General features: G+C 35.6%; 1 protein-coding gene across 2 annotated transcripts in view; it reads right to left on the bottom strand.

Moving 5' to 3' along the window:
- PPP3CA (protein phosphatase 3 catalytic subunit alpha) overlaps positions 1-27,292 on the bottom strand; it is a 323,280-nt gene that overhangs the window by 7,422 nt on the left and 288,566 nt on the right. For both annotated transcript variants that reach the window (XM_003829946.6, XM_003829947.6), the window contains exons 11-12: positions 9,550-9,634; positions 1,393-1,490 (exon numbers count right to left, since the gene is read on the bottom strand). In XM_003829946.6, coding sequence (XP_003829994.1) covers positions 1,393-1,490; positions 9,550-9,634 — 183 coding nt within the window. The remainder of the gene's footprint in view (positions 1-1,392; positions 1,491-9,549; positions 9,635-27,292) is intronic.

The following is a 27,292-nucleotide window of genomic DNA, read 5'->3' on the forward strand; positions in this document are numbered from 1 at the left end:
GTTAGGTAGACGGTACATTTTGGACATGTAAATGATCCATTTATGCTAATGTTTTAGTAAGATATTTAATTTGGTAGAAAAACTTTTGTGTTTTTTTTTTTTAAAGTTGTTAAAATAATTCCTAGCTGTAAATTTAAAGGGGACGTTTACTTCTCAATACTATGTATCTTCCTACCTTCATTTAAAAATTTTTGTCTTTTTGTAAAAACTCAAAAGACACTGATTCGGAATATATTCATCTGAAAATAAAGACAATTAATGTGATGCAGCCATGATGTGATCATTCAGCAATACTATATTCATGAAGTTGATCATTACTCTTCATGTAGAAGTTTATTGAATAATATAAATGAGAATAGTGAGTTTTCTAGGTTGAAGGGCAGGGACAGAAAAGAAAATACAAAAAAGATTCAAAGAAAGATACAGGAAAATAAGCAAGAGGCCGAGAATGTTTTGAAAAATGTTATAGCATATTTTCATTTTAATTTTTTTCTGTTAAAGCCTCATCTAATAGCAATTTCCTATTGTTAAAATTGTACTGTATGTAATAATAATAGTAGTTAAAATTGATAACAAATGTAACAAAAGTGAAAGAATATATAGGACTGTGCTGCTAACATGGTAGCCACTAGCCTCCTGGCTTATTTTAATTAAATTTAATATAAATTAGATAAAAGAAAACGTTTAGTTTCTTGGTTATATTCCCTATATGCTCAACAGTCATGTGTGGCTTCTGTATAGATACAGAAATTTCCACCATCACAAAGAGCTCTGTTGGATGGCACAGGTCTAGAAAGCTACACATTTTAACACAAAATCTGTATTATAAAGGAAATGTTACTCTTTTTTCAAAAATAAAATGTGGTTCTATTCAGTCTCTTGTTTTCAATTGATAAATCAGAGAAAAGACACAAATGGCTTCCAATTTCCATTCAAGAGGATAATGAAATCATCTCCTGAAAATCTAGACATACAGGTATATTTTAGTGGTTGTGTGTGTATGTGTTATCTCATAAATGAAACAGATAACCAGAATACTTATTTAAAATGTGATTAAAAAGTTGTTTTTGACAACGGAGTGGCTCAAAGTAGTCAAACCTATTGTGCATGTAGGCAACCTAAATGAGTTGTCCTGTAGCTAGGCTGAATATGTAGATTAACATGTGAATGAGGGAATGGGGGAAAGGTGGAGTAAAGACCACATTCCAGAGAATGAGGGAGCTATTATGTTGGACATGACTGATCAAACTGATTGGGGTTTCAGCCCTTCTGCCAGCTGAGAAGAAGAACTGAAGACCAAGACAGAGCTTAAATGAATGAATAAATCAGGGCTCTAATGACACAGCTGACTGCGATGCCCCAGCACACAGTCATACCCATCAGCCTGCTTACCGCTTTGCAGGGTTTGCTTCCCTCCAGAAAGTACTCCGCTGGGGAGCATGCCAGTTGGGGTCAAGCCTTTCAGCGTCAGCACACTCTCACTCTCTTCTCTGGAAGGCACAATGAGGGGCGACATTAACTTTTAATTTCTTTTGTGAAAAAGAAATGACTCAAAGGAAAAAAATGCATATAAGCACCCACATTTCCCTCTATCTTGGCTCTCCAGATCTTTTTTTTAAATTTTTTTAACATACTTTATTTTAAATTATTTATATACTAGTAATGTTCCATAAACGATTGCTACAATAAAGTTTACATTATCCAATTAGGGAGGTTCTGTTTCTTTTGAGTATCGAAGATAAAGAAAACCATTTTGATTTTGTAATCAGGCATCTCAATACAAAGTGTTTGTTGTGCATTCTGTATGTTAAAAGTGAGCCATAGAGAAGGCTGATGTTAAGTTTTTCAGCCAAGGCTCAGCAAAAATAAGTAGAAGTGATTTGATTTGACGGAATAAAAAAACAGAGCATATGGAGATTGAAAAAAAATCTGATTTGTGGATTAGGGAATCAGGAATTACATTCAGTGGACTTTGAGAAATTAAGGCATTTAGTAATTTAGATGTTACATGAAAAACACATAAAATAATGGCAAGTAGCCAATAAACCTACTGGTAAAATTTCCCAGATTTTTTTTTCAGTCACTTTCCCCACTGATTTGCTAATATAAAATTATTTTCTTACTCAGCATGACAATTGTTTTACAATCAGTTTTAAGTACATCATTATTTTAATTATATTAATTACTTGACACTATTAATCATTTTGAATTGTTAAATCCTCATAATTAAATAACCATGACTAAATAACCACTCACTCTTTCCACATAGCAATATTGCAATCCTACATAACCAGAAAAAAGTCTTTAAAATACAAATTGTATATATACACATATACACAAACATACATATATTTGCGTGTATATATACATACATACAGACACACACACACACACACACACAGGGAGAGAGTTTAGTATGTAGAATTATCTACTCCAAATTTTTACGAAGGTGTCTCACGTGACTCAAACAGAATTCCTGAACTTCTCCCCATACCTGCTGCTTCTACAATCTGTCTTCAACTCAGAAATTAGCAATTCCATCTTTTAGTTACTTAAGAGTAAAGGATCACTCTTTAACTCTTTTCATCCTAATTCTATATCCATTATATCAGCAAAAATTGAGGGCTCTACCCTCAAAATATTTCTAGTTTAACCATTCTCACAAGGCTACTACTGCATCTCTTTTGACAACAGCTTTGTTGAGATATAAACTTGGCACAGAATTAACCTAAAGTGTTTGTTAGGATTCAATCAATGGTCTTGAATATATTCACAGAGTTGTACAACCATCACCATAATCAATTTTAGAACATTCTCATTACCCCCAAAAGAAACTTCATACCCATTAAGCAGTCACTCCCTATTTCCTTCAGCCCTGTATCACTTCTAGTCACTTTCTGTAGATTTGTTTCTCTTGGACATTTCATATAAATAAAATAATACAAAATACAGCCTTCTGTGACTTCCTTCTTTTGCTCACCACCAGCATCACCTACCTGGATTGCAGGAGCCTTCCGAATGGTCTCTCTGCTCCATCCGAGTCACACTCTTGCCCCCTCCTCCCACAGCTGTTCTCAGTATGGCAGCCAGGGTGAGGCTTTTCATACCTATGCCAAATCCTGTCACTTGTGTATTCAGAACTCTCTAATGGCTTCTCCTCTCCTGATGGGTGAAAGGGAGGTTTCACAAAGGCCTTAAAATAAACAGCTACCCCACACTCTCCTGTTCGCACCCATCTCTTGGTCAACATTTCCTACCAATGTCCACTTTCCTTAGACATACCCAGCACACTCCACTGAGGGGCGCTGCACTTTCTTTGTCATCCTCCTGCCCTGGCATCTGTGTGGCTCACTCCCACTCTGCCTTCTAATCTTTGGTCCAATATCGCCTTCTAAGCAAGAACTTCCTTAGGAATGCCATTTAAAATAATAATAATCCCTTTCTCTACTCTTTCTCCCTTTATCTATTTTATTTTTATCTAAGGCACTTATCACCCCTGAAAAACGATACAGTGTGTTTACTTGCTTATTTCTGGTCTCCTGTCCACTCCATTCCCCTCCTGCCATGCCCCCACCCCCTCCCCCAGCTAGACAAGCCTCATGAGAGCAGGGGTTATTGTCTGCTTTAATCACTGCTGCATCCACAGCACCCAGACTAGAACAGTACCTCGTACATAGCTCACATTTCAAAAATATTTGCCAAAAATAAAACAGTAAAAGTGGAATGGAGAATGGAAATGTTAATCCATATTTTAGATTTCTGTATCCTCTACTGCAAAGTTTACTTAAAAATAATAGGTTTGAGATAATTAATTATTGTTTATTTTCATGCATGTATTTCAAACTTTTTAAGCTTCTGTGGTCTGTCAAACCACTAGAGGTCCCATGAAGAAATACATTGAATGATAATATGAGTTGGGAAAATTGGGAGTACCTCTAAAGAACGAACACAATTTTCTTTTACATTCATATTCAAAATATGGCTTTTGCCTCATGAGTGATTATAATTCCTACATACAAAATCTTTGTGTCAAATCCTGTATTAAATATGGGATTCAGGCTGGGCACCGTGGCTCACACCTGTAATTCCAGCACTTTGGGAGGCAGAGGTGGGCAGATCACTTGAGACCAGGAGTTTGAGACCAGCCTGGCCAACATGGTGAAACCTCGTCTCTACTAAAAAATATATAAAAATTAGCCGGGTGTGATGGCATGCTCCTGTAATCCCAGCTACTTGGGAGGCTGAGACATGAGAATTGCTTGAACCCAGGAGGTGGAGGTTGCAGTGAGCAGAGATCGTGCCACTGCACTCCAGCCAGAGCGAAAGAGCGAGACTGTCTTAAAAACAAAACAAAACAAAAAAACAAAAACCCCCCAAAAACATGGGACTCATCAAAAAAAACAATTACAACCCATAATGCTCTGAGAAAGCCAAGTAAATTATTAGCTTTTTACCTACAAAACTTTTCTGGTAATCTGAAGTATTCTTTTTAATCTTCAAAATTTTAATTTTGTACCAACAGTAGGAAGATCTTTTTTGGGAAATCACATCTTTGTGGGGGTCACACTCAGGCTAACATCTCAGTCATAAGACTGATGTTGGGACATCATTTAACTTTCTTGGGCTTCAGTTTCCTTATCTATAAAATCACAACTGTAATTATGGGATTTCCATGAAGATTAAATGATATACTGTTACAAAAGCCCCAGCATAGAAGATGGTCATTTTCCTTCCTTCCTTGCTCTTTTTTTCTTTCTTGTTCAACCACATTCCTTACTTCCCGTAATTGTGACTGCCATTCCTGCCTCACACGGAAGCCATGCCCTCAAAGGTTTCTAGCAGCTTCTTCATTTTTCAATTCCAACTATCTCTGCTGAATTCTCATTCAAACTGATATCTCTGCAGTAATTTCCTCTGATGACCATGCCCTCCGTCCTGAAAGACTCTTTGCCCTAGGTGTTGTAATGCTTTTTTCTCCTGCTTCTCCTCCTCCTTCTCTGACATCTTTTCAGTTCCTAGGCTGATCTTTTTCTTCTATCTCCAGATCCGTGCTTTCTAATATGTAGGCCCCAGTTACATGTGGCTGTTAACCACCTGAGACATGACTAGTTGAATTAAGATGTGCTGTAAGTGTAAAATACACATGGGATTTCAAAGATGTAGTACAAATATAAGAATAGAAAATGTCCCTTTAATAAGTGTTATATTGATCAAATGTCAAAATGATAAAATTTTGGAGATTTGTGTTAAACAGACTGTATTATAATAATTTCTTTTGTTTCTGTTTCTACCCCTTTTACTGTGGTTTCTAGAAAATTTAAAATGACAGATGTGGCTCACATTTTATTTCTATTGGAAAGCAATGTTCTGAAGAATTCTTTATTTTCCTCCTCTCACTTTTCACGCTATCCTTTAGCAAGACCATCAGCTTACATTGCTGTACTCTTGTCTCTGTGTTGTTTACTCTCGTCTACATTTCTTTTTCTTTCTTTCTTTTTTTTTTTGAGATGGAGTCTTGCTCTGCTGCCCAGGCTGGAGTGCAGTGGCGCGATCTCGGCTCACTGCAAGCCCCGCCTCCGGGGTTTATGGCAGTCTCCTACCTCAGCCTCCTGAGTAGCTGGGACTACAGGCACCTGCCACCACACCCAGCTAATTTTTTTGTATTTTCAGTAGAGATGGGGTTTCACCATGTTAGCCAGGATGGTCTCGATCTCCTGACCTCATGATCCACCCGCCTTGGCCTCCCAAAGTGTTGGGATTACAGGCGTGAGCCACCGCACCCAGCCTTATGTCTACATTTCTAACCCTTGCCTCTCTCTGAACCTCCAGGGCAGAATTTCTAAGTGCCTCTACATAAATGCTCTGCCAAATTCAGTGCATCCTACTCTTCCCGATAAATACCTGTTAGGTATTTAAATTGAAAAGTACTTCCTCTTCTTTAGACAATGGCATCCTATCAATGGCATAGACTGGAACCCCTGTAGAATATTCTGGAATATTTCCTCTCTCTTGTAGCCTCTCATATAGGTAAGGGTTCTCACAGCCAACACCGGAAATCTATTCTGGCTAATTTTAACAGGAAAGAGATATATTAAAGGTATTAGAGAGCTCACAGATCCAGAGGACTGGGCTTCGATGCTCTGTAGCTGGGAAGGGTAACAGTACTTGTTCATACTGTGGGGTGGGCTCCATGAAAGGCTTGCCACTGATGTTCATAGCCAATGCCAGAGCTCATACTAATGCTGTGTAGTTAGCTCCCAAAATGCTGAGGTGGAAGCTCTTCCACTGCTGGCCCATGAGATTCCACACCTGACAGGACAATTGCTGTCCTGCCTTGCTGCTTCCTCATGATGCTCAATTTGAAACAAAGCCTTGCTTACATGCATTTATCTGACTGGCAAACCCTAGGCAACAGACTTGTATTTTATCTGCAAGGACTGCTGAAAGACAGTTTTCTGGTTCCCTTATAAGGTTGCACATTTCCAAAACGTAAGAAACATGTTGGGCAAGTATACCTGACAAATTTGTACCACATTCCACATTCATTAATCACATCCTGTTTTCCCAAATTCCTTGTATTTGTCCTTTCCTTTGCACTTCTCCCCCCATAGCCTGGTCCAGCCTTTTGCTGGGATTACTTCAAAAGCTTCCTAAGTGGTTTTTTTTTAAATTTACATTTTATTTTATATTTATTCACTTTTTTCATTATCCATACGTCACCTTGCTAGCCAATCTTCACGTTGCAATTAACATGTATAGTGAAACATGGGTTAGAGCATGCCTCTAATCTCACGAAAATAATTCTACAACTCCTGATTGCCTACACACACAAAAATTAAATGTTTTAACATGCTATTCAAAACACTCAAGGATATGGACTTCAGTATATTTTCAGTCTCCTTTTTAACTAGATTCCTCACTCACCTTCATGTCTTTTGCTAGTCAGTCCTTTAATACATTTAGAATTCATTACTAGACTACTAGTATTGCTTAGAATTTATACTAGACTACATAGCACAGTTTTGAGTAAGACTCTCATTAGTGTTGCTCCCCAACTGAGTGAGTTTGGACACTCTGCTTAGCCTCTCTCAGATTCAATTTCCTCACAGGAAAGTGAAGTCACCACAACCTTGCAAGCTTCCTGTGTTGATTATTGTCAAATGTGCAGAACATGGGGCATGAACCTGGCACTTAGCAAGTGCCCCATAAAAGGATGCCATTGATAGTGCTCTTAGGATTGTGTGGCTGTGCTCCTGATAATTTTTCCACTTCCAGGAATGCCTTCACCACATTTCTCCCTGCCCTGGAATCCAGCCTATCCTTCACAGCACTCCTCCAATTTTAACCTCTTTATGAACACTCCAGTCAGGAAACACAAGGTTCCTTCCTGTCTAATGCCACAGCAGGGTATCTATTCATGTAGTTAGCACACACTTTTTTTTTCTTATTTTTTTTTTGAGATGGAGTCTTGCTCTGTCGCCCAGGCTGGAGTGCAGTGGCGCGATCTCAGCTTACTGCAACGCCTCCTTGGTTTGAGAGATTCTCCTGCCTCAGCCTCCTGAGTAGCTGGGATTACAGGCACGTGTCACCATACCCGGCTAATTTTCGTATTTTTAGTAGATACAGGGTTTCTCCATGTTGCTCAGGCTGGTCTCGAACTTCTGACCTTGTGATCTGCCTACCTCGGCCTCCCAAAGTGCTGGGATTACAGGCGTGAGCCACCACGCCCGGCCACTTTATTTTCTTTTGTTAGTTTATTGTCTATCTGGCTGGCATTCCAATTTGGTATCTAGATTGCCTAATTCAGTGCATGGTATACAGTTAATGCTCAATCATTATTTACTAAGCTTAACTTACTTTTTTCTGGATAGGATCTCTCTATATTCTGCATATGTGTTATGGATGCTTTTATTATAGAAAAACAATAATATAGAGCTTGCTTTTATTTTCTATTAACATGTGCAATTTTAAGTCAAGTCACTGATCACTGGGTTCAAATAGTCCATTTATCACGGGATAGTCATGGAAATTCTACAGCTGTTTTTACTTTCCCTCAGAGACTTCAGACAGAATAAGAAATAAAAGCATTATTGGTAAATCTGAGGCACAATAAATAAACAAGTGTTTACTCAGAATTCCAATTAAGCTTATGACCTTCATATACGCCTTTGTCCCCACAGAACATTTTTCTAGCCATACAGGCCTCCTTGTGGTCCTCAAAACTGCCAGTTTTGTCTTTACTTAAGTATCTTTGCACTTGCTATTGTCTTTGCCTTGAACTCCCTTACCTCATTTCTTCATGAAGGTCACCTATGCTTGCCCAAATACCATTACTCAGAAAGTTTTTTGTTGACCACACACTAAAAGAAGTTCTTTATCTCCCACTTGCTCCATCTCTATATTGCCTTATTTCTTTTCTCCATGGTACATAATCAATGCTTTAAGTTTCACTATATTTACTTATGGCATGAATGAATAAGCCCTGAAAATGTAGTTGGAAACGTAGAGCAATAGAGCAAAGGTAGCCTCATTCAATAACGGAAGGGAGCAATGATGCCCTATTTTCCGCTTGAACATGGCTGGTCGTGATTGTGCTGGCTACCACAGAGTTCTCACTGCCTTTGATGTGGTGTCTCTGAGAGAGCACGATAATGCTTTTCATCCTTCTCATGGCTACCTCTTTTGGTATTAAGTCATTCAGTTACTCTTTAGTGACTGTACCAGGAAGAGGATAGAAATAGCAAGAGGATAAATCAAAAGAGCCAGTGTCGATACGCTATGAGAAAGAGTTGGGGCAAAAATTTGGCAAAAAATTTGATTATTAAATTATCCAATTGTAGATGTAATATTTCCCAAGGTGTTCCTATTTACTCGCTAATATGTATCATTTTGAATTGACTGTGGACTCCTTACATATAAATATATCATATTTTAAAGTAATCTTTTGAAGAGAAATGTTACATTGTATTATTTAGAAATAACTGGAGTTTCCTTCAAGAAAATATTTGTTTTCTAAATTAATGCTTAATAATAATAATATGATTCATAATCTACAAAATATACTACTATATGGAAATTGAAACATAGTAATTTTTCTCTCAATAATTAGAATAACATAGATTCACATGAACAGCTTTATGGCTGATGTTCATTTCCTAGAAATCTAGTGAAATGTGTCTGATAAATACATCTTTCACCACGAGCCAGAACGAAAAACAAAACAAAAAAAATTACAATAGCTTTTCCTGTTTCCTAAGATATTCAACCTACTGTGAAATCAATGTTTTAAAGTCCTATAGCAAATAGAGGAATAAAATGTGATGCAATTCGAGACTTTCTTAACAGAAATAATTTAGTAGATTGCAATTTAACTAAAATAGTGAGAAACTGACAATTTCTCATTTAATTTTCCTCAATTTTTAATTTAAAAGGAAAAAAAGACAAATATTCTCTAGTAAAATATTTAAATTACCAGATGAAAGTATTAAAGTATTTATTAGGTGACACATAATACAATTTGAAACAAAAACAGAGTACAAATGCACCCACCTGAGCACTGAGAACACTCTGGCCATTTTGCCTATTGCTCGGATCTTGTTCCTTATCACCTCTTTCCGGGCTGCAGCTGTTGCACCTGTATTTTCAAACAGAGTTCAGTGGTCAGTAATTTTTTATCTAATTGTAATTGATTTTACACATTTACACATACAACAGACTCCAGTAAGCAAAATCAGTATTTTTTTTCCCCCTTAAGAGGATTTATCTGTAAATCAAATTTGAAAATTTAAGCTTTTGGCCACCAATACTAGGATGTGATTTTTGAGAGGTCCCCATAGTGCCAAAGAAAAACTTTCGAGATATCCAGAGGGGAGGTGAGTAAGAAGCTAACTGGAAAATCACTGAGCAGAGAGGGGTAGGTTCCTATCCTCCTCTTCCAATTGACTTTCCCCTTCTTTTCTATTTATACAGAGACCTCTCATTGGGAGGAAGAGTTAAGTGCCTTATCACCATCTTCTATTCATTTGCAGTCTCCATGCTGGGAAAACTACTTTAGGAAACTGCTTTTCCAAAAGTTCTCCTTTGATGTGATTAAACTAAGAAGTCTCTTAATTCCCTATCTGCCTTGCAACATCATTCATAATTATTTGATGATGATTGTTTGAGTACTTGATACTCTTTCATTTTCTGGTTGGTTCATGAGTTCTAGAGAAAAGAGTAGAGAACTGCTAAATTGGATTTAGTAAGAGACAATGGCACCATGGTTTGCATTTTAGTACTATTTTTGAAAGTTATGCATGGTTTTTCTGGGTAAGTCTTACCACTTGTTACATTTTCTAAATTAAAAAAATTAATTACATAGATTATTGTTACAAATAAATATATTATTTTAAAATAATGTTTTAAAATAATACTTTAATGAGCCCATTTTATTTTTTCTTTTAATTCCCGAGGTACATTGGAAGAAGTATAAAACAGAAAAAATACCTCACAAATTTTTTTTTTTTTCTTTTTGAGACAGAGTCTCGCTCTGTCACCCAGGCTGGAGTGTAGTGGTGCGATTTCGGCTCACTGCAACCTCTGCCTCCCAAGTTCAAGTGATTTTCCTGCCTCAGCCTCCCAAGTAGCTGGCACAGGCATGTGCCACCACACCCAGCTAACTTTTTTTGTATTTTTAGTAGAGACAGGCTTCACCAGGTTGGTCAGGCTGGTCTCAAACTCCTGACCTCAAATGACCTGCCTGCCTCAGCCTCCCAAAGTGCTGGGATTACAAGTGTGAGCCACCGCACCTGGTCAAGATTTTTATAATCCAAGGTAAAATGGATAAGCTATCCTTTTTATTCATTATGTGGGATTTTATAGAAAGCATTAACACAAGCAGATCGTCTAATTCTACTGCCTCTAATAGATATACAACAGAATATTCTTTTTAAATAATAACAGAAATGTTCCTAATCCAAATGAACAGTTTGAGTCACGTAATTTGCTCAGGGACGGTAGTCTATAGATGATAACTGGTATGTGTTTTGGTCTTTTATTATAATTTGTGGTAACAGCAAGCTTTCACAGAAGGGTTTTGAAAAAAAGATTTCTACTGTTTCCCTTAGAGGGCTTTTATGAACACCATTTGGAATCTATTTGATTGTGTGGATCAATTAATATGCCAACATTTCCATGAGAAAGAAAACTTGTACAACACACACAATTTTGAAATGGCTAGAAAAAAGGTCTTTGCTTTTTTTTTTTTTTTTTTCCCCTCCACTCCAAGAAAGTGAAAACATATGGATCACTTTCTTTGCCTGGGTGGGTAATCTTTCAGAGGTGATGCTAACACAAACCCATCTCATAGGTGCATGGGTGTTCCCCAGAGGGTGTGTGAAAACCAGCAAGCTGGTTTCCTCCCACCTTCCCTCTGCCCTGAAAACAGCCTACATTTGTGTCCATTTCTTCCTCTCTTGTGGCAACTATGCCATGGCAGGCACCTTTCAACATATCCAATGGGAAGGACTTATTATTGCCAGCTATTCTACCTGCAAATGGGTGGAATAAGTTTCTATCCATGTGGGAGACAGCTGTTCTCAGATCTAGCTGTTCTGATAATTAAGCAAAACCATGGGTTCTCATTCACTGTAAGTTCCTTGAATTATTAATTAGTCTCTCGGTCAGAACACTGGGGAGGAAAATAGGGTGTGTGCAGGATCCCTGCCTCTAATCGTATTCTGATTTTGTAAACAATATTAATTATCTATGATTTGTAATTAAGATTATACATCAAATTCTGCTCTGGAGACCATCTAAAATTGAATTCTCTGTGCTTGGATTTTAGATGATTAATGAACAAGAGACCATGAAAAGACTTTTTCTTTTTTTTTTTTTTTTAAGTGGGATGGCAAATAGTCCCCTTAGGGTGGTCTTCCTATACATGTATATATATATTTCAGTTATTCCATTCAATGATGCTTTCAGTCTAACATTGTCCTATTACTACTCCATGTTTAAAATTCCCTACCTCAACTGACCTGTGAACTCAGGGGTCATGATGTGCTGAGTAAGGGAAAATATTCTGGCTCTCTCCAATAAACAATATGGCCAGATCATGAAATCAATTCAATGAACACAAAGAATGGAAACTGGGAGAGCTCCAAAACTGGTCACTATATTTAGAAGCACAACAAGAAAAGCAGCATAGGAGTGGCTAAGACGTCTAAAAATAAAACTTCATGTATTTAAGTGAGGCGAGAGGAGGAACATATAAAATCAAATAAGTAAAAAATATATATGAAGAATAATCTCACAGAAGATTTCTGATAAAAAACTTGTAAAAATCATAACTACAGCAATGAAAAGTAAGAAACTATGCTGGAAAAGGAGGGAAATAAATTATGTAAAGCTGTGCTTCTTAGCTTGGTATAAGCTGATGATCAGAAAAATGCTCAAATACATACTAAATTTTAAATGTAAAATGAACATTCTCACAGTGAGTATACTATTCCTTATATTTTCAGATAAAATGAATGATTAGAGAGCATATAAAAGATATTCTACTTTATGTATATGTAGTTGTGCTCCCCATAAATAGTGAATCACAACACACTCTAGCACTTTTCTTAATTAAAAAAAAAAAAAAAACTCTCCTTTTCAAATTTCTTGGCCGGGCGCAGTGGCTCACGCCTGTAATCCCAGCACTTTGGGAGACTGAGGTGGGCGGATCACGAGGTTGGGAGATCGAGACCATCCTGGCTAACATGGTGAAACCCCGTCTCTACTAAAAATACAAAAAAATTAGCTGGGTGTGGTGGCACATGCCTGTAATCCCAGCTACTCAGGAGGCTAAGGCAGGAGAATCGGTTGAACCTGGGAGGCAGAGGTTGCGGTGAGCCGAGATTGTGCCATTGCACTCCAGCCTGGGCAACAAGAGTGAAACTCCATCTCAAAAAAAAAAATTTCTCAATAACCCAGATAAGGAGTTTTATTATCCCTCTTATAAAACTGAAATATATTTACACAAAAAGTAAAATAACCTGACCATGGACAGTAAGAAGAGACATTAAACTATTCTCTGAATGTTTTATCCTGAAAAGTACCTTCAATCTTTTCCATATAATCAAAATCAAAATTAGCTCTAACCACACATATATAATCTCACAAAGATTTATAATACTGAAATAAAATATGTGGATTGATGTGTAATTCAATGTAAAGGAGCTGAACAACAGCAGGAGAGAATTAAGTTCAGATGTAAATGTTCTGGTATACTATACTTAGTATTGCTATTCCAGGTTTTCGGTATTTTCCAGAGATCATTAAAACTCTTTTTCAAAAACTTATTCCATTCCAAATCCTCACAGTCCATCATTAAACAGAAAGATCAAGAATAAGTACATGTTTTTCAGAATTTTACTACCTGCAACATGCAAAGATAATGTCATATTAAACATTCTTGGTACTGTTCTGTTTAAGTTGTGAAAATGTACCACAGTAGCTCAAATTAAAATTCAGTATATTAAATAATGAAGACACATAAAATACCTTTTAAATGAAAACTGTGGTGATTTCTTTCCACTTAAAAAAACATATAATCACTTATTTCAACTTGGAAGTCCAAAACTGAAAGGTAGTATTTCATATGTTAGAAAAAATAGTAATTTTAAGTAAAATTTCATTTTGTTTCAAATAATAATCACTTCTTTTTTTGGCCTCTCCTTTCAACTTTTTAAGTTCTGATCTTCTTTTATGCCTGGGGTGTCATGCTACTATTTCCAGAATCTAAGCAACCCTGAAAACTCAATTTTTCCTCAACATGGGGGAGGCTAGTACACAGACCAAGGGGATCTTTAAAGATTTGCTTTTAATACATATCCTTCTTGCCCTTAACTTAGCACCTTGCTAACTTCTCATGAAGTTTTAAGATATCTATGGCAAATGGCCTTCTAAGTGACTGTTGCAATGCCACAGGGTAGATTTCAGCCTTAGAAAGGAACTGGAAAAAGGCATTTGCACCACGGATAGTGGGGGCAAGTGCTTGGCTGAAGACAGATTCTTACCACCTGGGGTATCTGCCACACATAACAGATGTTGGCTCTGACTTCCAGCTCAGTTACCACTATGGAGCTACTACTGTGAATTCTTCAGTTACACCTGAATTAGCAGTGTGCAGAAAGTGTTATGTAGAGTACAAATTACCATCCAAATCATTCCTTCATCAAATATTCTTGTGACTCCTTTACTATACAGCCTGCCATGTGCTAGCAGTAGAAATATGAATGAGGCATTGCCTCTGCTTTCAGAGATCACATGAACAACAACAATAGACCGTGACAAATATTATATTGAAAGTAGCAGTGGTACATTGGAGCTGGCTTCTGTCAGCTGGTAAGAGGATATTGAGTGTACTCCTTCTTAACTCCATGGTCAGTAATGTTGGTAGCTTCAAATCAGCTGTAGGGGAAACATTTATACCATGAAAATCTGCAAATGCTACAAACCGGGGCCATTTTCCCTGGGAGGACAGGTGCAAACTGCTTGCAGGTACAAGAAAAACTTTTCAGTGAACTGGTGACAGTCAAGGATCTTGAAGGATAAATAAACGCCAAAAAGAAAGAAGAATGACATTCTCCATAGAGATTTTTTAAATGTGTAAAGGCAGCAAAACTCCACATTATGGTCAGATGATGGGTAAGAAGTTTGATGTGAATGAAGTTTGAGTAAACGCGGAAGATGGTAGGGTGGGAAAGAAGCAGGAAATGCCTGGGCTAACTTGTAAAGGCTTTAGCATAGTAGTACATGCAAACAAGAAGTTTAGATATTAGCATGTATGCAATAGAGTTAAATAACACTTACTTTGCCAGATACCAAAAAAGAAAGAAATGGTTAGATTGCTGGATGAGTAGAGACAGATATGTGATAAAGCAAATATAGTCAATTATTAGCTATAGAAAGTTAAGTGATGGGTATCTAAGTATAAACTATACAGTTCTTCAAACTTTCCTGTATGTTTAAAATATTTTGTAATAAAATGTCAAAAAATGAAACTATACTTGGAATAAATTTGATTTTGTGGGGAAAGAAAAATAGCAGCTTTGGGGAGAGAAGTCTCTATGTCCTGCCCTGCCCTTCCTTTATGTAACAGGGGAGGATGCATGAGCTTGCTGAAAAAGGCAATGAAGACTTCTCACTGGAGTTACATTCTCCCCATCTCTCTTCTCCACCAAATCCAGGAGAAAACTGAACTGGCAGGATTTTGTTTTAAAAGTCTAATCCAACAGATTCTTATTAGTTTCAACACATTTTTACAACTGTAAGAAATAAAAACGACCAGTTTGAAAAAATTATACTTAAATATCTTCTGAAAAGAAATATTTTTACGTTAGAATGTGAAAAAGCTGCTTTTAAAAATTGTTGTTGTTATTGAGTTGTATTTTATTTGATAGAAACACTGGCAGACCTTTCCCAATTGATCATTATATTGGCCATGAGCTTTTTGTTATCATTTAGGCTTCTTTCTTTACAGGACGTATAACTAATGCAAGTGTATCCACAGCATATGTATTTAAATGAAATATATATAAAAAGTATATTTATACTAAAATTTTTTGTGTGTTTTAAAAGGAAAGATATATCTTTAAAATTATATTTTGCTGGTAGACTTCAAATGTTTTGAAACGTTTAATCCAAATTCTGAGAAAAATTTTTTTACCACTCACCACTTCCAAATTTGTTAAAACTTGACAAAGTTCATTCCTATTCTACTTGAAAGTAAAATTTTTATCATGGGTCAATATTATTAAACAGAGTTTCAATGTTCCTTCAGATTTTATTTTTTGCCAAACAGAGCAATTACTGAAGTTGAATAAAACCTCTTGATGAAATGAAGCATAAGGTATTGAGATAATTAATATCTTTTGTTGTGCTATATTAAAGATAAAAATGGGTTTTGTGTCCATCCAAAATCAGCACCTTTGAAATAGAAGATATAATGCATAAGACAGAACAGACTTCAGATACCTCTAAGAAACTTGTGTAATTGGTCTTTATAGCTTTTTACAGATGATGAAAATTATGAATATAAAGACTGTCTTCTTTGGGAAAATACATGTCCAACAGTTGAAGTAATCCCTAAACCTTATCTTGTCTTTTTCTTTCCTGACCTAACTTAACAATAACAAACCTTGAGCTCTTATATCCCAGCAAAGGGATGTTATGCAGAAGTTACTTTAGATATCCACCCAGTTTTGCTGTTGGCTATGAATTGTGACAAGTGCTTCAGTACATTTTCCTACACCACCAGGCACTTGAGTCCTAGATTTAAAAAAAGCACCATAAGCAATGGATAACTGTTTACTCTGATGGAATGGCTTCAAAATTGTAGCCTTTATAATTTTTACTCATGTAGCTACAAAATAATATCCCCAAAGAATACTATTCCCATTCCATGTTTAAATAGTTGTAAATAATGTTGTAAACATTATGAGATTAAAATGAAATGGCTATATTACTCTGTTACCAATGGCATATAAATATCACAGCAATTTGAGTCCCACTATCATTCATTTAGAGAAAAGTCCATGAATAAAATCCTCATTGATATTTAGAAATCTTATATTATTCTTTTTTTCTTTGAAATTGAGTTCCACTTTAAATTTCCCCAATTTTACTCCAGTGCATTATAAACTTTAAAATATATACATGTTTTAAATTAGACAGGATCTCCCCATGTGGCCCAGGCTGGACTAGGACTCCTGGGCTCAAGTGATCCTACCGCCTCAAGTCTCCCAAGTGAGGTTACAGGTATGCTAAACTTTAAAATATTTTTGTCACTACATTATATGTTATATTTAGAAATTTAACTAAATTTTAGAAATTTCCTGAAGTGATGGGTCCTAAGTGTTCAAAAATTCCTTTGGAATAAATAATATAATTATTATTATAGATAGTTCACAATTATCAACTCTTTAGTTCCTAATTGAGATAGAGAGCACTAACATATGATAATTATTCATAAATATTAAAATGCACAGAAATAAAATTTTATTGGAATGCATCTCTTTAATGATAAAGAGGGGAGGGAAATTACATTGCTCCCTTGATTAAGGAGACTTCCTAGACACTAAGCTTTCCAATGTCTCTTTTTGTGTGTGCCCCAGAGGTTTTTATAGCTCAAGGAAATGTTCATAGTGACTATGTCTAGGGAGACCTGTGCCTTTCTGTTAAAATGGAAAAAGGGCATTTGAGAAAGAGGAGGAGGGAAAGGAGAAGCTGCAATAAGGCCTCCAGCCAAGGTGCCTTCTCAGGCTGATCACTTTTAAGAAAATAAGACTTATGGTGGCTGAGGGTGTGAAAATGGATTCCTTTTAACTCCTCTTGAAATGTCTTATGGTAATCGCGACAGTACAAATATTCCAGCCTGAAGACTGCTGTTCTATCAAGAATTAGATTACTCTATTTCTAGAGTTGACAGCTATTGGAAGAACTCCTTAACTAGCCATAAACCTGGGAATCCTGCACTGTTCATCTACTTAGGGTCAGTGCAGTCAATGTGAATCCAGAGATTGTTTGCTTTCTCTCACCAAAAAAAAAAAAAAAAAAAAAGCCATATGTATGCCTATATAAGTTACTATTTTGGGCAAAAGAGAAACACATTCAAGACAACAAGTGAAAAAAATCCTGGTAAAAATTCATCTTTTTGAAGATTACAAACTAAAATATTTAGAATATCTTTCTAATATGGATCCTAACTCTATTACCTATACTTCCCATAGGTGATAAAATTGGGACATAATAGCCACTCACTCCAAATCACTCTAAAGCAAACATTCTGAATTTCTTCCATATGTTTTTTTAACTTGACTACAATCTCAGTATATATTAAGAGCCTGCAATGAATGGTGTGATATTTGGCATAAGGCTATTCTGTCTTACAACCCACTTTGAAAGCAACAGAAGAGCCTTTAAAATATAATTTTTTAAAAAAAAGTTTCTCCTGTGTAATGGATTTTAAGGGTGTAACGGATTTTAAGTGTTCAATGGATTTTAAGGAAGGCCAGAAGAGCCTAAACTTTTCTCCGCCTCTCGTCATAAAACATAACCAAATTCTTTGGATAGGAAGTCTTAAAAATGGACAGACTACACTCAAATGCCCAATTACTGTCATTATTTGGTTATTTTCTGTTTAATTATAAGTCACTTTCACTTCCAAACTCTAATTGGATTCCATGCACTTTTGTTCTCTAAGATGTTGTGTTCCGTCTGTTTAATGACTCCTTGGTTGAGTCGCAGAAGCTGACTATAAGCAGAATTCTAACTGGGTGAAAATGAAAGACTTTACAGTAGATTAGGAACTTTCCATTGATTTTTCAAGAAACGGTCACATATTCAGCTCATGCCTTACAGAGGATATTGCTCCCCCGCCCTTTGTTTTTTAATATTTACCAAGGAAGCAATTAAGAGCCATAAAATCTGATTTGGCTCAACCCCTTTATCGTGACAAAAACACATCAATTTTATAAAGTAACAACAGAAAATAAAAACAAAAAGGAATAAATCTAAATTTAATAATATCAATTTATTATCTAAAAGGGAAGCAGTCATAATGCCTGGATGTCTAATCAAAGATTGCTCTTGATATGGATGAGGATATAACTGTTTAATAGGATTTACTGAGGACATAATTGTGCATATGTGATAAGTGCTGGAAGAATGCATTCAGACTGGAACTTAATTCTGGGCCCATATGGATTTATACATTTATCAAATACTAGAATGACATTTACATGTTATCTCTGCATGATAACATGTAACAAAGTGAAGGGAGAAAACAAACAAACATATTAAATATTACATTTGATTGTCTCATATGTTTTACCCTAGATAAAAAGTTAATTTGAGTACCACTTGACAGCATAATAAAAAGCAGACGGAAAGAAGTAATACAACTCCTTCATCTGACCGTGGAGAATGGCTGAAGCACTGGCATCTAATGAGCTTATCTGAAAGAAGTCATTCAAAGGTCTTTTGCTATTCACAATTCAGGCACGGTGTTTTGTTACTTTGTGGGAGATGTAGTAAAGTTTTGCCCAAGAAGGAGAAGTAGAGAAAACAAGCACTAGGTTCTGGCCAGTGACCCATGCACAGGCAACTTCAAAAAGTAGATGGTCCCCAAGTCATGAGACTTTAACATCACTTAAATATATTATTATAAATATATTATTATCTTATCAGGAGAACGGATGTGCTAGTTGAAAATGTGTTGGTTTGCAACAGACGCATAGTAAAGAAGAGCAGCTGAGGCAAACATTTGAAATGTTCTGGGAAGTACTGTCCATGGGCCAAATGGCTGTGAGGTGCTCTGGTCCTACTGCAAAGCTTCAGATCACAAATACTTGGCTTCTCCACTTCTCTTAAGACATATAACTAAATTGGCATTTGAAAGCCAGAATAGAACAGAGGTAAAGAACTTGTGCCTAGAATAAAAGACCTTGGTCTAAGTCCCAGCACTATCATTTACCAGCTGTGCTACCTTGGGCAAGTATTAAGTCTCTTTAAGGCTCACTTTCCTTATCTATGAAGTGAGGAATGTTCTAAATGCATTATTTCCATATAATCCTCGCAACAACCACATGGAGATGGTACTGCTAGTCTCTATTTGACAGAGAATAATTCTAAGGAACAAAACATTATTCGCCTAAGGTCTTTAGCTAGAGGTGATTCAGAACCAGGATTCATTACAGTACCAGCTGACTGACCTACTTCACTCGTGGTGGCAGAGTTAAATAAGTAATGTGCTCATTCATTCTCAACATTCAAAAAATAAATGTGCCAGTCAGGGTGCTACCTGCTAATGCACGTAGAACAGAACTTTGGTATATGGGAAGTATTGTAAAATGCTTGGTATTATTAAGAAGAAACCCTTGTGCAGATATGAACATTCCAGTTTTTCAAACAGTTAGATTTCTCTCTGTAAATTAAATGATGTATTATGTGATCTTGGTGAATATCAAGCTGCCCTGAGATGTGGCCTCATTTATGTTTTGTGCCAGCCAGGCTAAAGGCTGGACCCCAGATTATGGCAAACACACTTGGAGACAATGAGAGCAGCCAGGATGCTGCTGGCTTTGCAGTCAGAACAAAATAGACCACTCCAAAAAGATGCGGTTGATAAAATAGAATCTACATTTCTATTTCTGCAGAGTTCTGAGACAAAACGGGAGAACAGCTTTTATATCTTCGCATGAGCTAAGAATAAAGAGGAAAAAATTAAACAGATTTCTAGAAGAATGAAAATAGGAAAATCTCAGAGAGAAATACTTTTAAAATTTAAATTTTGTGGACATTTATTGAACTTTTAAGTATAGCCTTTACACCTGCCATAAGAGATAAGTTACTCTAAAAAGAGTGTTTTAGAAACTGTGGACTCACAACTCTCTTGCAGTTGTTCAATCAGTTATCAATTACTCTAATAAAAGTACAATCTTCAAGTTAAGAACCTGAATCCATTAATGCTTTAGTACAAAGAGAATCAGAAAAGCTCTGCCAGAAAAGTTTGAAAAATAAAGTTTATTTTCTTTTGGTATTAGTTTTCAGCTAGTTAACATTACTTACTACAGGCCTTTCTACAAAGAATGCCTCTTTCACATGCCAATTATCTCAACCCTGTTTGCGAGAAGTAAAGTGTTCTAAAATACAGAGATTCTTTGCTTTCACTGAGAGAGCTCTCTATTTCAATGCCTTTCAAATAAAGAATGCATTAAGGTTTATAGGGCCACATGTTTACTTCCCTTATGCAACATGGTTTGCTTTCTCGAATAAATTTTATAAATCCATTTATGCTTAGATATGCAATAGCTAATGTTTAGTATAAGTTGGCTAATGTCACCACTAGTTGAATAAAAACTAATGCTATAAAAATCATTTCTTTCAAAAGCTGTATAAAATATATATTATACATGCATATAATACTGCATGTTGAAATACAGTGTAAAATCTGGAGTATTTTTTGTAATATTACCTTACTGTGAGTATAATATGCTGGTCAATGGTGGACATTATCCAGCCAATTAGCTGCAACAGGGATATGGCTGTTTTTTTAACATTTAGTTTATTCTGCAAATTATGAGCTTCCATGCAATGTGAAAATTATGCCAGATAATTAAGAAACACATTTGTGCAGTCATAGTAGTACAATATGAAGAAAAGGCAGTACTTCTGATGCCTATATTACTGCACCATTTTAATTGCTAAATTAAAACGATTTTAATAATTGTGACCAAAGATAAAAGGCCAGATTTGATGAAACTAATTAAAATATGATAGCTAACCAGGTAAAAGCTTATTTGCTAGTCAAGGCTTCAAAATGTCAATAGCCCTAAATACGATAAGAATCATACCAAACTACACCTAATAAATGCCCATGTGTTTTTCAGACATCTTTTAGTTTTAATGATATACTAGCTATAACAAGGTGTCTTCTTTTTAAGATGAAAGCATAATGAAACAAGCAGTTTTCTGTATTTTATAAAGGGTATATTCTGTACTTTATAAAGGGTATAAGAAATAAATAATAAACTTATAAAGACAAACGATTTAGCTTTTAAATTAGACACAAAAATATTAGGCAACTGAAAACAAACAAACAAAAAAACCAACAATAAACTGGGAAAACAATAAAAAAAAAGCCTGAGAAGAATTTAGTCTTTTAAAAATATTAAATAACCTACCTTTTTACACATCTTTCTTTCCCTGTACCCTAATTACATCAGGCAAACTCAGTTATTATAAAAATATAAGAGATGTCAAAACTGGTAAATGGATGTCCACCCTTGCATATAATTTCCTTGAAAAAATAATATGGACTTATCACATGGCCACATTTTTCTAAAACATCAAAATTCATAAAAGTTTTTTTTTTGGCTTTTCAGAAGTAGAAAAAGAAAGATGTCCCCCATGTTCTTCCTTTAGTTATTCAATATTTTATCCCAATTCCTGCTGCCTCCCCTAAACACCTATATCCTGTGACTAGCATGTTTAAACACCTATATCCTCTGCATGACTAGCATGTTTAAAACTGGTTTAATTCTTATTCTACTTGACTCCAAGATCAATGAAGGCAGGGACCATATGTGTTCTGTTCATCACTGAATATATGGTAAAATATATTATGTCAATATTTGCTTTTAATGAATACACAGAAATAAAAATATGTAAAGTAAAAACAATGTGATATTAGAATAGGGCACACTGAATTTTATTTTAGTGTTTTCCTTTTGTCAATGATTTCAATTTTACGTGCCACTGTAAAAATCAAATAAATTTTGCTATTCATCTCTTTCAACAATCTGATGTCTGATAGCCAAAGTTGTGGTCCTAATTCTGGCCAGACTTATATCTCATATTAATTTTTCTGCACTGGGTGCAAATATTTTTAAGTAGCTGTTGCCTGAACTGCTACACAAACCTGGTTCTTGTGCTCTGTCATCACTCCTATTTTCTCCTTCTTTCATCTCCAGCTTTCACAGTGCAGGCTAATTTTAAAAATCAGTCCTTAATTTTGCGAGATTTTATTCCAAATCAGCAACTTGGAGGCCTATTTCACTCTTAATAAATTCAGTTATTACTTAATCCTATGCCTCTGTCACTAGCCCCAATTTCTTTCTCAATTTCTAGGACTCCTTTTCCAAATCCTGCTTGGGCATTTCTAGAATTACACGTCAGTTTTACTCAAACTCCTGCCTGTAACAGAACTCATCTTTCTCCTGGAGGTGGTGACTTTTTCCATAAATGTTATTATCCCTCCTATGCCCCTAGGTTTGAACCGTCAAACTCAGCTTTTGTTTCCTTTGCCCCTCTGTCTAAGACCTGTTGATTCTACGTCATAAGTCCTCGGAAAGGTCTTTTGAACAGTTCCTTTTAAATGTTTTTCTTAACAATATTTTTGTTCAGATCTTGTCACTGCAACTTCAAGATACTTTATTAAGTTCCTAAATTATACCCCTACTCATCCTTTGTTCATTTTCCAAGCATTTATCTAAGCTTGAAAAAGTTTTTGCCTTTTCTCAAATACTGTTTTTATTATGTTATTCCTTGACTTACTAACTTTAGGTTAGGCTTCAATGTTGACAGAACAAGAATCTTATCACCACTGTGTTCCTCAGAGCATATTTTCTTTTGTATGTCTAAATGGTTTTTTTCTATTTTTTCTATTAAAAATTAATATATTCCCCCTAAACTGTACAGGCTATAACATCATTTTTTTAGATGAGGAAGCTGAAATATAGGATGCTAAAATGAGTTGCTCAGAAATAAAAATCACAGCACAAAAAAAGCTCCAAGCTAATGGCTCTTAGTATATGTGCTGCCAAATGCACAAAGTGATGGGACTTTCTAAGGTTAAATCTTTAAACTTAATTTATTAATTCCATTTAGATTTTTAAATTAACCAAACCCATTTAGATTCTGTGACTATTTGAAAGTAATGATTTGGGGGTAATCCCTTTATGCTTGGGGTGCCAAGGCATTTCTACAAAGGAATTATTAGTGTCAAACGCTTTTTGCTAGGTCAAACATTCATCATGGCAAATAAATACAGTTTTGGTAGAAAATAATATATTCATACCCTTAGAAAAGTATTCCTCAAGGACCAGTAAGATACAACATTAGTCACACTAATTCCCAACTTTGCACTTTAAGTTCTGTACAACTGTTAACAGCTAGACAGAAATAGGTAGGGAGACACTCTGGAACCTGTGGTATTAGATACGAAGAATTATCTAATTCAAGGCAGACTATGGAAGATAATTTTCTGGTATAGGACATAGATGGTTTCATAGAGGCATGCAAAAAGCTACTCTGATTCCATATTCACTTGCTTATGGTTAACATTAGGATAAGGCAAAAATGTTGACAAAGGATAAGAGTTCTACCATGTGGTTTGCTCTTTAGATAAAAGCAGACACATAAATTCTAATTTAATATTAAGTCTTTCCAGTGCAGCCTGAAACTATATTTGGCTTGAAATGTATTCACTTTATTATTTTTTCTTTCCTTTCTCATTCTACAGGGCTTCAGTTTAACTTCCACAGTTTTTTCTGGTGAGTGAGACTTATCACATATCACAGTCTCAAACATAATTTGTATTATTTAAAAAAGTGATCTCAGTGCCTATGATTTTAGGACCTAAAAGACAGTCCCAGATAAATAACTATTCCTAACTTACAAAACTATCACTAGGTTGCTAATGCTTACTGTTTCTCCAGACTTCCTTATTATAATAATGAACAATAAAGAAACTCTTGTAATGAAGGTTGATTTCTGTTAGCTCTACTTTGGAATCACTTACTAAACCTTGGTCTGAAATGAGCCTTCTTCATTAATGAGCATTATCTGCCAAATGAGATATCTTTACTTGGATTTCTTTTTTCTCTAAAGTGTTCCAGTGAATAACAACCCTAAATTGAAACCAGACTATCATTTTAACATTCGAAATAAGAAGTGGAAACAGGAAACAAAGACCCTATTACATATAAATTAGATCATCAAAAGACATTCATTGGCATTAAACTGCTTCCAAACTTTACAAGATAACAGAAGTTTTAAATTTTATTTTCAACATAGAAGACCAGAGGCCAATTTAAAACAGCAATCTTTTTCCAGACAGCCTATCAAATTCCTTTATTTATAAGACAGAAGCTAAGGAAGAGAGAATCATGACATGGTTTCCTATCCAGAAGCCTGTGTGAGCCAGAAGACTTTTTGTCTGCTCAGATACACCTAAATTTTTTACAAGATGAAACACATTTCTTCTTAGACTACGTTAAAATAATAGAATGATATTGTTTCATATGCATTGACTTTCATGGCCAAATAATACTGCAAAATATATTTCTTCATTTCATAGAATATTTTTATTTTACAGTATACTTATATATTGTTATATTTATATTTTACTTTACAGTATATTTAACAGAACAAATTAAAGCATATTATATTTGTGTTATATTTATATTTTATTTTACAGTATATTTAACAGAACAAATTAAAGCATATTATATTTGCTTATTAGTGTTTTTTGTTTGTTTGTTTTAAAAAAATCATCACACTGAATGAACAAGATTTCAAACATTGTAACCACATGTGGTGGGAAGTTTAAGAGCCTGACAACCAAGCAGACATTAGTTGAATCCAGGCTCTGTTGCACTTTACTAGCTGGATGAACTTAGGTTTTCAACTTACTGAGTCTGGATCACTTTATATGTAAAATAAGGATAATAATAGTACCTATATCAATAGGCTGTTTTGAGGATGAAAGATAATACATAAATTGCCTAGTAAACTTAACATAAATGACAGTTAATAATAACAAATCTTTTGTTGGCCAGAAGGTAAAATGAGTAAATTAAAGAACTAAGCTTGATCCCTAACACGTAAGTGTTAGCTGCTGTCACTAACATCATCATTAAATAGTAAACAGGAGTTGACAGATTCTGAAGGAAATGAGGAGCATCTCTAAATTGCTATAGGCGCATCTCTAAATTGCTATAGGCACTACAGACACTAAAAAGTCAAGCTGATAAGATAAAAGACAGTCATGGACTGTAGAGGAACTATTATTACCTTTGACTTTCCCACTGACATTGGAAATGGAATGAAATATTGAGAAGGGCTTGATAAATGACTCATGAAGGGATAGCCCACTTAAAATAAGCAACAATTTAAGGAAGAGTTTTATTTAAGTCTTTGGATGTCTTCTGATTTCTGCTTTGCCTTTTCAGGCAACAAATAAGGAGCCTGGCAAGCAGCAGGAGAGAGCCAGCCCCATGAGGGAGACAGGCTACAGGCTGCAGGCAGGAAGGACAGGGTGCCGCAATTGGAAATTTTATCCTAAGGTTGGAAATAATGTTACCAAAAAAAAAAAAAAAAAACCTCACTTCAATATACGTTGTCAATAAACAGTATTCCCAAAGAAAACCAAGGATTTCTGAGAAGCTTTACAAATTATTCTTTGAGCATCTTTAAGCACCCTAACCCTAACCCTTTGAGGAAATCCAGTTTTGATGTCATGTTACATTAAGTGCTAGGACTCCTGATTGCTCATACTGAAATATATAATATCTTAAGTAGAATAAACTTTTTGTTTTTTTTGAATCAGTCTCACTGTGTCACCCAGGTTAGAGTGCAGTGGTGCAATCACGGCTCACTGCAACCTCTGTCTCCCAGGTTCAAGCGATTCTTGTGCCTCAGCCTTCCAAGTAGCTAGGAATACGGATGTGCACCACCATGCCCACCTATTTTTTTTGTATCTTTAGTAGAGACAAGGTTTTGCCATGTTGGCCAGGCTGGTCTCCAACTCCTGACCTCAAGTGATCTGCCGGCCTTGGCCTCCCAAAGTGCTGGGATTATAGGCATGAGCCACTGCACCCAGCAAGATATACTTTTAATTAAAACTTAAAACTTTCATTTCTGTATTTCTTCTTAAATGACAAATTTATGAGATATGAACTAAAAGGTCACATTTAGAAGTCACAGTTACAAAATGAGGACAGCATCTATTAACATTAACTTTGACACATTTCGGACTCAGATCTCTAAAGTCCTCAATGTTCACACTGAACATGATCTTAAACTTGCATCTAGAAAAGTGTGGGCAGACAATATCACACTAATGCTGGCCCGGCAGTTTCCAAATTCAATGGAGAGGCATTCAGCATTCTCCTATTATCACCCTGTTTAGAAAGGAGAAAACTATTCAAAAAGGGTAAATGTAGAACCTAATATGTTTTTCCCAAAGCACCAGCTTCTTCTCAATCATAACCTATCGTTAATGCATAATGTATACAATGCCTCTCCTTGTTGAATTTAATTTCTCTTTTTCAGTTCCTCTGGGCTCTTTTTCTATGAAATTTGAATCTGATGCTGCTCATGGAACCAAGGCCTGCACTGCTATCATATGCTGGCAAAGCCCAATCAGGCAGAAGGATCTTTTCTTTTCACCTCTCCTCATCTCTTTCTTCCTCCTCCTCTCATATGTACATATACAAAAGAAATAAAACATAACATTAGATGATTGTTTCTCTTTAGTTTGACTAAGGGAAATACACCAACAAATTTTAAATAAGATGGAGAAAAAAGGTAGAAAAAGCACCCACATACTACTGGTTAAGTGAGGTCCATGAGACAGGAAACCAAGGAAATTAAATTGTCTATCCCTAAAAATTATATAGCAATAATCTTATCTCTTTCTGCTAGCTCCCAATCTGATAAGTTATAGACACATAGGACTTTTAATATGCATTGAATACTTTAA

The sequence above is a fragment of the Pan paniscus genome, chromosome 3 (genome assembly GCF_029289425.2).
Source record: "Pan paniscus chromosome 3, NHGRI_mPanPan1-v2.0_pri, whole genome shotgun sequence".
NCBI lineage: Eukaryota > Metazoa > Chordata > Mammalia > Primates > Hominidae > Pan > Pan paniscus.